This window comes from Labrus mixtus, chromosome 4 (genome assembly GCF_963584025.1).
Source record: "Labrus mixtus chromosome 4, fLabMix1.1, whole genome shotgun sequence".
In the NCBI taxonomy this organism is placed as follows: domain Eukaryota; kingdom Metazoa; phylum Chordata; class Actinopteri; order Labriformes; family Labridae; genus Labrus; species Labrus mixtus.
The window spans coordinates 29,193,012-29,207,137 of record NC_083615.1 but is presented as its reverse complement, the minus strand read 5'-3'; the positions used below and the strand labels follow the sequence as shown (position 1 = coordinate 29,207,137).

Genomic DNA, 14,126 nt, shown 5'->3' with positions numbered 1-14,126 from the left:
ACCCCATTGGCTACTAAGTTATTTTCATGTGCAAATTTGAAATCACTTATCAAATGTTCCTCTTTTTTTTTAACAGAAGGAATATGATTATGATATTGAAGAAAAAAAAGTCGCCTCAGCCGGGCACCGGAGGACAATGTTGGCATTTTACATTTCTGCATATTCCAGAAACATTCATATGCCATGAACGTTTCTGAATGATAAATACATATTATATGTACATTTCTTGAAACGTGCATATCAACGTAGATCTGACTGCTTGTGGCGCTTTGGGGCATTAGGATGGGAAATAGTGTGGGTGTAAGCTTTGAAACGACTTTCTGCTGATATAATAATGTAAAATTGTAAATAATAAACTTTTAAAGGCATGAGGTAGAGCCTGTTTTACAATGAGATGGATCCATTTGTAGTCCCCTCTCCCCATCATAAAGGCTGACTGTACATTACATCGAGTGTGTCAGTAGGATATTTGGCCATAATCAATTTTTTCATGTATAGCCTCCTATATATATTGATTGAGAAAACAAGGATAAATATCTTCAACAACCTTTGTACATTCTTAAAACAAATGTGTTAAAAGGAACACATCATGTGTCAATTTTTAACAGACGTGTGTCTAGTTTAGTACAACACACTTTGTGTTACTTTAAACACAGTGTGTGAGCACTTTTAACACATGTAGTGTGTTAATAATTAAACACAAATGTGTAAAAAACAACACAGAATAAAAACACAGATGCGTTGTTTATATCTATTTTTTTTCTAAAAATATAGGCTATCGTATGATGCAATATTTGTATGCTAAATAAGGCTACTACTAGAATGTCGACAAATAAACAATTTCATGCAATTAAATGTTTATTTAAAGCATTTGAATTATTTTTGTTAAACTTTCATTTGAATCAAGTAAAATAAACAAATTTACCAATTTACTGCTAACACTTTAACCAGTTCAAAGTCAGACAAACAATTCATTCCACAGAACAATTCTCTAACATGTAAATGATTAGCCATACTGCAGAGGACATCAGGTCACACTGTCATAAATCTGCAGGGCCGTAAGGCAGGCGGCACATTTCAACATACACGGTTATGCAAATTTAGACAACTAATTCGTATCTTGAATTGACTTGCAGTTGGTTTCCACTGAAAGGTGACAGCAAGTCTAACGGTCTGAAGTCTGCTACATCTTTTACATTGATCAATTCATACTCATCATTTATGAATTCGAGGAGCCATGCACAATTTCTCCAAAGATCCCCTCTTAAGTCACAGTTTAAAGCAAGAACACAACCAACTAACTATATGTTGTACCAAGCATACAGACAGAATGAGCCACATGAATAGTGCTGCAAGTGCAAATTTATCGTTCCCAACTGCTTTTACATTTTCCATGAGATGATCAGTTTTTTTCTAAACATCCAACCATAACTGGAAATTGGACTTGATTCTTATAAGCCATAGTCGTTGACATATTTATGAAATAACACACAACATGAGCATTTCTTTTTAGGGGACAATGTTTACTCGCAAATGTAATACAACACAATTTCATAAGTGGGCCAAACTTAATCATCAGGCGCCAATAGTAAGTCATGAAATGATTTTTCGGGGTTAGCGACCTATATGGATATACTTTTGAAAAAAATGATGGTGATCTATATCCAACTGCTTTAAGAAGATACAAAGTCCATTGATAACAACTTCTGCAAAGGCTTTGCAGCATATTCCTTTAAAGAGGATGAATAATTTCCAATGTTGATAATATTCATTTATAAAATCACCTACTAAGAGGGGTAAAACGTTTTTGCAATACAACATGCCCTGTGGAGAGAGAAAATGATTTTTCAACTTAATGTGTCCTTCCTCAAGCCAGCGGTACATTGTTTACGTCAGAAACAAAACAATTTACAGCAGCTGTTCGTTCAGTGTCTCAGCATCGTTATGGCAACACGTCCGATGTGCTTTTGAATGCATTTATATTAAAGTAGTCTAATAAAATGAGTGCGAAAATAAGCACTTTGACCGTGATCCATAATCCCTTAGGGTTTGTTGAAATTAAAATTAAAAGGAACGCACACAGGCTGAGTTGTCTTCTAGGCTAATACGGTATTATTACAGGAACCTAGAACACATAGGTTGTTTGGGGTATTTATCCTGTTTTTCTCTATCAACCTTAGAGGAAACAGGCTATACATGAATAATTAAATGATGAAATTAAATAAACATTCATGGCCAACGTTTCTGGAATTTGCAGAAACGTAAAATTCCAACATTTTCCTCTGGTGACTGTGTTGCTGGGCTTTTTTCAATAGCAGGAATATTGATTAAATTCATAGATGAACAGAAATGTCTTAGTTTGTATTCTTAAAGACTGAAGTATCCCCTTCACTAAAACTTCTCCTGAACTAAGCTCAGCTTGCTGGGTTGATTTTTCAATGTTTGCATGTGATACTGAGAGCTTGAACATCTATAATTCATGTGTGTCCTAGCATTTCTTCTTTTCAGTGAAGGAACTGGAAAATATAAAACTATGTTCAAAGTTCAACCTACATGACTTCCAGTCAAAAAAACTCAAAAGACTAAATGAAAGCAGAGAAAAGTTCCACTAAAGATTTAAGAAGGTGGTTATTGAGTTAGGAAAATGAAGCTCACACCCTAAGTTCTCTGTATCACCTGAATTTCCCACATGGTGCAAAAGTTTATCATATTTTATTAAACAAACATTAAACATTAAGCACAGCGTTCGGCTGCTTTTGTTCCCTTAGTTAATATCACATGTTCATCATAATCTCACCATCTCAGTGAAATGTTTCACTAGGTCTCCTTGTTCTCTGACGATAACTGACAGACACATTAAATATTCTGTGTACTTTTGCAAATACCCTACAGGGTTGTCCTCCTTATCACACTTTCTCAAATACACACACATGTTCACAAAGACAAACTCACACAGAGAGACACTTTAGTGTTCATAGCCGTATGGTGTGCTGAAGATTTGTTTAATAAAGTATGATATACTTTGACACCATGAGGAAAGTTCAGGAGATACAGAGCACTTAGGATGTGTGAGCTTCATTGTTTTGAAGAGCCAATGAAATGTTTTAATTAGTCAGTAGTCAAAGCTTTGGCAAACGATGGCATAGTGGACTCATCTACAGATTACAATAACCTCAGACTCCCCAAACCCACTCAATCCATCCTCTTAAACTTCCCCAATAATCCCAAAATAAAAAATGTACTGTTGGCGGAAAAGGGGAAATAGGAAGACATCAATGCCAATGTTCATTTTCTTAGGCTACAGTGACTGTGAATGTTGAGTTTCTTTTGGCTATAGGCCACAACAAATGAAAGAGTAACCATGGTGTTTTTTTTTCATCAAGGTTATTGAGTGGTAATACAAAAAATAAATGCACGTTTTAGTCATTAAATTTTTTTTTAACAATTTCTTTATGCCTTTTTTAATTGTGCCAACACATCTCCTCTTCATTACAATAACAGCAGCCATCTTCGCATAACGCTGGGCACCTGCATTAGCACCTTTTATGAAGGTAGATATGTTGCAAAACAGGAGAGCTTGTAGAATGTGATGTGAAAACTTGAAGGAAAAAAGTGAACTTGTATAAAAAATCCACACACGTGTGAAATTAATTTGGTGTCACGAATGGAAAAAAAAAAGTGAAGTCATTTTTACACATACAAAAATGATAGCTGCAAACTTGTAATCCACCATTTACTCACATGTATTTTTAATACTCGTGTATTGCGTGTATACTGTAGCAAAACAAATTTGTACTTGTAGAAATTCCCCCCACCCTCTCTTTCCTCCCCTCGCTGTGCGTCTGCGTGTGAGGGGGATTGGCCAATCAGAAGTAAATTTCCCCATTCAAATCCTCCATTGATTTTTCACAAAATTCTTATATCAAGAGATTGGTGACTGAAACTAAGACAACCAGCCACCCCAATACTTGTGACTATAGTACATTTAATTCGGTGCCAACACAGCCCTATTTTTTTCACTCAGTAACAAATGTGATTTTAAATGTAGAGAATTACAATACTAAACAGAAAACCTACTTAAGTAAAAGTAAAAGTACAGATTTAAAAAACAACTTAAAAAGTAGTAAGTACACCAAAAAACTACTGAATTACAGTAATGCGAGTAAATGTAATTCATTACTTTACACCTCTGAGAGCCAGGAATGTTGTACTAACAGCAGAGCTGAAATCCACAAACAAGATCCTGGCATAGGTTCATGCCGAGTCCAGATGCTTGAGGATGAGGTGGAGGGCCAGGTTGACAGCGTCGTCGACAGACCTGTTGGCTCTGTAGGTGAACTGCAGGGGGTCCAGGAGAGGGTCTGTGATGTCTTTGAGGTGGGAGAGCACAAGACGCTCAAAAGACTTCGTCACCACAGAGGTCAAGTCGACGGGTTCTGAAGTCATTAAAGCCAGGCGAGGCTGTGTGCCGCGAGGAAAAATACAGCCCTCCTTTATTACTGCTGTCGCACAGGAAGTGACGATTCTTTCGACCAATCAACGGACTGCAGTGTTTAGCTCCAGCTTTTAGGGTCGGATCGGTAGACTTGGCACCCCAACAGAAGGGTAGCAAAAAGTAGGATGGTATGGGGCGGTAATTTGGGGACCTTTCCCGACTTTTGATAGTGGAAACGTCACAAAATGCGTGCCGTGATGAACTGAACTGAACTGCTTGGTGTAAAAGTGGTTCATGTTTTTTGGGGACAGGGATGATGGTGAAGGGCCGGCACGTGGCATGTCTCTAATGAGGGTTTAAAGATGTCTATGAAGACTGAAGACAGCTGATCAGCACAGTACAAGGAAGGATAGACAAGAGTCCGGTCCAGCTGCTTTGTGGGGGTTCTGTCTCTTAAATTCATATTAACATCTCTGTCACTTACATAAAGAGGTGTCGCTGGGGTGTGGGGGAGAGAGTCCTGAGCCCCTGCTCCATTGAGGGTGTTGAGTTGTGGAGTGGAGACCTTATGAGGGATGCTTTCTGGGCTGTCCTAATGTCTTTCAAAGCGACAGCAAAACTCGTTCAGTTTGTTTTCCAGGTCACTCACAGAGTCGGGGGTTTTAGGCTCGTAGCTGGTGAGTGGTCTGAGACCCTTCCAGACTGGGCCCGTGTCTTTCTCAGAGTAAAGCTGCTTGGCTTCTCTCACCGCTCTACTGAAGTGCCTAGCCTCTTTAAAACTCTCTCCGTCCCCACTCTTACATTTTTCTGTGAACCATGGGGCTTGTCGTTTTTTGTTACTCACTGCAGTGCGTGATGTTACACACAAGTCCTGGCAGAAGCCGATGCATGACGTTGTAGCCTGTGTACTCATCCAGACTGTTTGTGGCAGTCCTGAAAGTATCCTATCAGTACATTGTAAGCACGTCTTTTGAAGGTATTAAATACAGACGATGGCACGATCGCCGCACTTTTTTTAAAGCTTGATAAACCGAAATTTGTGTACTCTTACTAACTTATTTGCATTTTCCCCTCCCAGTGTTTTACACACTCGGGTAAAAACACTCATTAATGCATATTTATTGACAATTCAAGGCAAACATACTAAATTGGCAATGCGTGTTGTCTTGCACATTTAAAAGTGGCAATCCTCAGTGCGTGCCACTAGTAGATCTGTTTTCACATTTTTTGCAGTTGATATCAAGATTATACACGTTTTCACACACGCAAACCTTTAGTGGTAGGCCTGATGTGTCATCCTCACCAGAAACAAACAGATGCAGTTCAATAACATCAACAACACACAACCACAAAATCATAATCATCAAGGATGCAACATTTATCGGCATAACATTTCAAAATAACCTGACCTGGACCAATCAATAACCTGGAAGAAAAAGCCAATAACAGACTGAATCATGTGGACGCCCTCTGCTGAAAGCATGGTGCATCATCCTCCACAGTAATCAAAGTCTAACTCTCATACATCAACCCCAACGCATACAGCTCAACGCACAAAGCATTAAATTGGACCAAATACTACTATCATAACCACTACATCCATTCCATATCTGACCATTAAACGAAGACACTGAACAATAGCCCTGGTATGACAAAACAACCTCCAGAAAGCCATCACTGAAGCGAAACAAACAGTCAACATCCCCCTGTCATTCATCCTGCAGCTGAACTAAGAACCCTCAGACACCCAACCCTCTGTAATCCGGTAGTTCCTGCCCCAACACTGCTGCCTGAGCACATATCACACAACATGCGCACAAGGAGATTAATATCAAAAGTATCAATTAAACACACACACACACACACACACATGTTTTTTTTGTGTTTTACAGTCAGATGTATTTTGTTGTTCCACATGTTGAGAGATTGATAGCCCAAAACTTTTTAGGTTCAAAGCTCCTGTGGTCTGGAATAATTTACCTGTGCATATCAGATCTAGAGCTGCATGGTGGTGCAGTACTATTCCCTCACAGTGAGAGAGTTCCTGGTTCAAATCCTGCTCGACAGGGCATTTCTGTGTGGAGTTTGCATGTTCTCCCTGTGCCCATACTCTGACTTCCTACTAGGGATTAACTCAACTCACAATACTGGGTTCACAATACGATTCTCTCACGATGTATTTTACAAAATGAGACTGAAGAAGAATTATGAGATGACTGAAAAAGATTCCTTTAATTTTTTGATGAAAACACCAAGGCACCTCGTAATCTCTTTGGCTCTTGCATTTTTTTGGCGAGCGGGGCTGCAAACCCGCTTGTCTGTGTGGTTTGGGCCTTCTTTTTTTTTTATTCTCAACAAGGGGAGGTGATTGAAGCTTCTCATTGTGGTGTGGATTAAATGCTGCATCATGTTGGTCGTGCTATTTGTGTAATTCCCCGTCTTTTTGCAATATCTGCACACAGTTTTTGTCTCGTCTGTTTTTCTTCTCACCTCTTTCATCTTCTGTCTTGGGGAAGCCAAAATGCTTCCACGCCTCCGATTTAAACCAAGATGGTGCGTCCTCAATATCAAAATCTTCTTCTGCTCTGCACCTGCTGATGCTCACTCGAGTGATGCAGGACTTCAAACAAGAGAAGCATAAATAGACAGCTCCCTCTGCTGTTTAAAATGTATTTTTCAGAGTACCAATGTGAACCTTGACACCTTTGAATTGATATTTAACTGCCTCACATCTTTACATCCCTACACTGCTGTTAGTTGTGAGTGTGAATGGTTGTCTGTCTCTGTATATCAACCGTATGATTGACTGGTGACCAGTCCGAGGTGTACCCTGCCTCTCCCCAATGAACCCCCCCCCCCCCCCCCCCTTTGTTTTTCATCCCCTACTTTTTTTATATCTTGGTTGGTGGCTTTTTGTTGTCCATTTTTGTCGTTGTTTCTTTCTCTGTTAAATGGCATGTTATAAATTTGTCTTCTGTTTGGACCCCCTGAAAACAAGATGTACATCTCAAGGGGCCTTTCCTCAGAAATAAATTGTTCACAAAAGCAGAGAAGAACGGTTTTACAGGGTCGTATTCTGCTCAGGGCAATTTGCATGTTGTAATGAATTTTGTTTTGCCTCTATACTTAAAGTTGCCGAGAATATTGCTCATGGGCCATGACTTCATGGTGTAGCCTATATGTAGGCCTATAACATCTGATATTAAAGGGCCCATATTATGCTTTTTCTTGTTTTATATGCTCTAGTGTGTTTTCCAAGTGTCCTGTGCATGTTTAGGCACATCTATTTGCAAAAATTCAAAGTCCGCGGAAACGTGGCTTCTCCTACCTCCTCCTGCTAGCTGTAGCATTAGCTGCATGTAACGCTCGGTTCTAGCCCCCCTCGAAAAAAATGTGCTAGTGTGACGTCTTGTCAGTGTGACATCACTGATCTATCTACTGATCCCCGGCCCTCGGAGCCAGAGTGGCTGAGCGACTGACCAATTACGGCAGAGCCGACAGGCCGACCAATCAGATCAGACTTGGCACACATGGGGACTCTGAACGTGGGCACTTCAGAGCCTTAGAGAGAGAGTCAGAAGAGAGCCGGTGCATGGAGCGGCAGTACATGAAAACAGACACACACAGATCATGAACTGGAAAAATCTCATTCAAAATGTCTTCTGAACTCTCACAAAACTCTAATACTGGAATAAATGAAGAAAACGTGACCTTATTATTATTTTCTTGAAAAAGGGCTCAAAATTGAAAAAAAAAAGTATTGTGAACTATAGCAACTCAAGTTTGTGCAGAATCTAATTCAAATAATCAACTCTTTCAAAAATAACTGGCACTGAAAAACTGTTTTGTATTCTTTTAAAAAACAGATCTCACTGACAAACTAATTCTAAATCATTGCATATATTCAATGTGAGCATCTCATTGAAGTTGAGTTTAAACACCAGGTAAGAGATGATTCAGGTGTTCCCCTTCAATGAAATCCATGAGCTCAGGAGATATTTGATATATGTCCCTGGTGCTGCTCATACGAACTGGGGAAGATGGCTCACTCAGCTTAACCATAATATCTGGAAATGGCACAAAGCAGATATCCGGTCGTCCTTGTTTTTGCTGGAAACGGACTTTCGATCTCTTGATTCTTTCTGTGCCTGTTTCCAATACTTTCTCTTTTGCCTCTTTGCTCTCTTTTCCAAATCATTGATTTTGCCCTTATCAACCCTGTTTTTCTTTCCTTCTCCTTCTCTTTTGATACTCTCTGTTTCTTCTCTTTTGCTCCTCCACTGACAACTTCTGTCTAGCCATTCTAGCCTGAAATGCATACCATTCTGCAATCAGTTCTTTATTATGGATAAGCATGCAACACGATTACATATCAGGTTGAGAGGCAACTTCAATGAAATTCAGTTAAACACATTCAGGTAGGCTACTGTACATCAAAACTAGTTTGAAGTCGACACATGAAACTACAATAGCAATAAAATGCATAGGAAGTGATATTATTGATTTTAACTACATTATAATGCTTAAATTGGACACTAAAATGGCATTAGTCAACACCATCAGACAAAAATTTTGATGGTGTTGACGTCTGATGATGTTGACAAAATAGCACATTTCTCCATATATCACACATGATTCTCACAGGAGCCATCTTGTTTTTAACATCTGTTGGTCATGACCCAGTTCATCTATATAAATTAAGGCTATATTGCAGAAAACTTTACACAGATGTTGACTTTTAGTCATTTTGGAGTTGATAAGCTATCGTTGTGACACATGCACATTAGTAAATAGATATGAAATACAAAGTATTATTAAAAACTTACCAGAACTAAAATTTTCTCATGGCATAAGGAAGACCAGGGAGGAGGGAAAGGGGTCCTTTGAGATATAGCTGCCCTAAATTATCCTGATTTTCCCAATTTAAAAAAAGTCTGACGGTGTTGACAAAAACTCTGAACACATCTTCATTGGACCAGAAAGTACATTAAAAACATTTCAAAATTGTTTTTTTTTAATGCTTGTGAAATAAATACTATACTATTTACACCTAATAATGATAAAGTTCAATTTTAGATTACTTTTTGGACTTTTTAAAGTATTATAGTGTGGTGAGATCTGCTCCCAGACATGGGTTTTTCTAAGCACTGGTCACATATCATATCATTTAGAATAAAAACAAAATGTAAGACAACCCTTTTCCTGTTTAGGATTTGTATTATTATTTTTTACATATATTTTGCAAATTTTAGCTAAAAAACTGTAATGTATGTCACGGACATGTTTTGTCCCAGTTCTCAAGAAGCACTGAGGCCTATCTGTGCATTGACTGTTCTTGTTAATGAAACTGCACATTTATAACTGTGATCGCTGTTTTGAACAGGACACCTCTACCTCCAACACTTTAGAAGTGGAACTTTTTAAAGGTTTTGAAATAGTTCAAAACAATGACTCGGACGTTTCAAAGCCTCAACTTTACCATCACAGTCTTTCAATTTAAATATTATTTATGCACCCTGTATGTAGGCCTTGCTACTTTGTTTCATCTGCTGCATTATGGGCGGAGATTCTGCTATTGCTCAGTATGGACAGCACAACTATCTTTACCTGATGGAGTTTACGGTCATATGACACCTGTGTGTTTCATATTCGTTTGTAATTTAACATGTGAATAAAGTGGCCTGTTAGTCTCATGTATGGTTATACACCACCTTGAACTTTCCTAATATGCATCTAATTTTCACACTAACAGGAAGAAACTCGATAGGATGTGTGTGTGGCTCTTAAAAGAGCCTTTGTGGTGTTGCGTTGAATGACGACTTATTTGGCCTTGGCAGCTTTCTCGGCCTTCTTCGGCAGCAGGACAGCCTGGATGTTGGGCAGCACACCGCCCTGAGCGATGGTGACGTTAGTCATGAGCTTGTTGAGCTCCTCGTCGTTGCGGACAGCCAGCTGCAGGTGACGGGGGATGATCCTGGTCTTCTTGTTATCACGGGCTGCGTTTCCAGCCAGCTCCAGGATCTCAGCCGTCAGGTACTCAAGCACCGCCGCCAGGTAGACGGGAGCTCCGGCGCCGACACGCTGAGCGTAGTTCCCCTTCCTCAGCAGCCTGTGGACCCGGCCGACAGGGAACTGAAGCCCGGCCCGAGATGACCGGCTCTTTGCCTTTGCCCTGGCCTTCCCGCCGGTCTTCCCTCTTCCAGACATGTTCAATATGAATTTATCTTCTGTAAAGAAAAGAAATGTGAATTATTTCATTACCGTCGACTCTCTGCTTATATATTCTTACAGCTCCGCCTAGCTGACACGTTATTGGTCAAAGCTAGCGTATGTTGTATCGTCCAATCAGGAGCGGAACTTTATTATGCAACTTCCGTATTAACTTCTGGGGGATTTTCAAAATACAGGAGGCTACTAACTTCTAAATGTAAAAGTGCACTTTCTAACATATTTGCTTTTGTTTTTTATTATAGTCAGACTTGCTTCAATATACAAAATAAACCAATAAATATAAAAAATAAACCATAATAATATTAAAATAAAGAGAGGCCGTGTAGAAATGAGACAAGTTCAGATAGGCTACAGATACAAGATAAGGTATTGCCCAGTTGTACAGTTGGACTCTTGAACTGATGATTGTATGTTTATTTCGAAGCACAAAAGACCACATAAACCACTCAAACCCCCGTAAGAGCTTAATGCCTCTCAGGGGATTGCTGAACAATAAACATTTGACTTGTTACCGTTCATTTTAGCTGTTTACATTTAGCCTATTCCTTTACTTTTCTGTCCCTAACAAGTTCATCTTTTCATATTCAAGCGCCTTGACAACGTTCCTTAAACCGGAAGTTTATTAATTCCCTTCAAAATAAAAGCTATTCTTTGTCCAAACAGGAAGTAAAGTAGCCTTAGCTTGATGGCATAGAAAATTCAAAATAAAAGACGAAATATATTGACAACAAACAACATTTTCTTGAGAAAATCTCTTGATTTCTTGGCTAACTCTAAGTGAGTTACACAAGTAGCCTAATTCCTCTCTGCTTTTTTAATAATTAGTGAGAATAAATTCGACTGAGAAATAAGTTGTTTTAAATTAGTTGTATGGATGAACAGTCATACATCATTACTGCAAATCTTTTACCTATAGGTTTATTAACTGAGTCAAGTTTCATTTTCGTTTCCCCTTCGTCATCTGAGGTATCGAAAGTTACTGCACTTCAGTATGTGCTGAGTTCAAGTGCAAGTGGGAAAGTCGGAAAATTTAAGTGAGGCAGTCTCTACATGTCTTGCTTTGATTTGTAAGCGGGTTTTTTTTATTTTATATTTTAGCAGCGAGTAGGTGAATCCAATAAAGCGATTCTCTAAGTTAAGGTTGATACATGAAAATGTTTTATATGAGTGGATAAAATACTACATTTGTCTTTACAGTGCTATAGCCTACATTGTTTATCTTTTTACATTGGATAATTGATTTTTTTAAATATAAGCCCCAAAGCCAAATGTTGATACAGCAGGTCAAGGTGAAACTTTATTTCCCACTGTTATTTACATTATTTAAGTTCAATGGATAAAAATGTATCATAATGACTGATTTTGGGAAATTTTTAATTATGAAAATGTTCGTTAACACCACAGATGTGAATAAACTGAAGTTGAGGGGTACTGGAAGTCAAATTTGTTCAGAAATTGAGGAAAATAAACTATTTATTTGACACAACTATCATTAAGCACACGACTGGTAAAACCATAAACTGTAGCCTAAATCTAAATATTAATGGACGAGGTCTGAGTGACGTCAGCAATCTGTTCCTGCAGGGCGCTCTGGAGACTGATCGGCAGCAGCCGCCATGCTGGAAATCCTGTCTCACCCTAACTTTCAGTCACCCTAATGACAGACTGATGAACCCCTGTACAGTGTGTGCCCATGATGACAATAACTAATCAGATCTATTTTTTTTGTACCAGGCTGTAAACATGTTAATGTATCATTTATTTTTATTCCTCTGGAGGTAACACTGGAGGCAAAAGTCAGGGGAGAAGAAGAGTCCATCGGGGGTGGCCATCTTCTGTGAATCTTGTATCTATCAAATGGGCATGGAAAAAACCATTGTCGACCGTAGGCTCTCGATCACATCTAAGTCACCGACAGTGGCTGACAATTTTTTAGCAGTAGCGTACCTTCACTTTGCATACCTTGATATACCAAGTACACCAGTAGCATATACAGCGTATTACAGATTCCATCTGGACCTTAGGGAACATTCATAAAACCCTGTCGTATGATCAATAATACATTTAAGACAATAACCTAATATAAGAATTCCAGTATGTCATTCATTTCCATGGAGAGTTCAATCAGTACTTGATATCATGAGCTGCGCTCCCAAAGCCAGAAAGCAAAGATGTCATCAATTTTGGAAGTGCTCCAAAGAAGAGGAGATAACAGATTTTGTGGACCCGCAAAATATTTGTTTTGTTTTTACCCAAAAGAAGCTTTATTCTGTTAAAGTTTAGTCAGTTCTGAAATAAAAATGTTTTAACCTTGATGCTCTTACGTAAGATCTTTCCAAAATCACACCATTGTTGTTAGATTTAAGCGAGAGTTGTTCATTTTGTCTAAATCAAAGTGGTTCCTCTCTAATATCATTGCTGCATTTATCTGCATATTTTCAGATGGATGAATGTTGGAAAAACATTTTCCAGGGACTTCCTTTGGAAAGAAGGGCATATTATGCTGAAACTAGTGAAAGTGGCTGCACTTAAATGACTCCAGTGTCCTGCCAGCTTGTGAGGAACGTGATGGTACCCTTTAGATACAATGATGTCTTAAACTGTTGTGATAATTATGTCAGAAACCTGATGGCACAACAACAACACTTGTGGTGGCACAAGGCCCGAGTCACTTTGCTTCAGAGCCCTTCAGATGATTACACACCTCGTACTGTCAGGGCGGACTAAAGGAAGGACCAAATGCAGTGTGAAAGCATCCCTATCTTACATCTTGGACATGAAACTGGTGGGAAAGCTGATCTTCTCTGTCCTACATTTTTTACTTCTTTAAATCTAATCTCATTTACCAAGCTGTAATGTTGGAAAGAGAAATGAGAATAGTCAAGAGAAGCAATGTCCCTTTCATCTGGTTACATCTCAGTCCCTAATATGAAATAACAATACAGGACAGTCAGTTTGAAAAGAGCACACACAGAGAAACATGTAATGCATTTATGTTTCTACATGTTTCTATTTGTTATACACTTCTGGGGATCACATGATTAAATGTTTTATTGAAAGTGTAACTTTAAGTGTCAGTATCAGTTTGACCTTGAGGATGGAGTTACTCCTCAACCCAGCACTTTACTGAGATACACTTTCTTTTTGTGCTACAAATACAGCACAACGAAATCATCCTGACACATTTATCTGAAATAAAATCATTTCTTAATGGTGTCGTATTAGCTCGATATTGTTCAGGTAATTTCAAATTGAAATTTGTACATCACTATTATAAGAATATAACAACTGTCAGAAAATCAGAGTATCCAGTCCATGAAAAAAGTTTATATAAATGTATACCTCTTTTCAAACATAAAGCTTATGAGGTGATCTTTTCTTTTTACAGGGGAAGCACACAATTCAATTCAACTTGCACCAGAGTTAGCCAATAATTTTCATCTAATTACATTTTCTAATA

At 38.6% G+C, this 14,126-nt stretch overlaps 1 protein-coding gene across 1 annotated transcript; it reads right to left on the bottom strand.

The window, feature by feature from the left end:
* Positions 1 to 10,192: 10,192 nt before the first annotated feature.
* On the bottom strand, positions 10,193 to 10,803 carry LOC132973361 (histone H2A-like). Its single transcript, XM_061036793.1, has one exon. It carries the CDS (start codon positions 10,640 to 10,642, stop codon positions 10,256 to 10,258), a length of 387 nt encoding a protein of 128 aa, XP_060892776.1. The 5' UTR covers positions 10,643 to 10,803; the 3' UTR covers positions 10,193 to 10,255.
* Between the last annotated feature and the right edge of the window lie 3,323 nt (positions 10,804 to 14,126).

Bases quoted from the DNA above. Each gene is read 5' to 3' on its own strand.
- LOC132973361 (XM_061036793.1), bottom strand. From the start codon at position 10,642: ATGTCTGGAAGAGGGAAGACCGGCGGGAAGGCCAGGGCAAAGGCAAAG.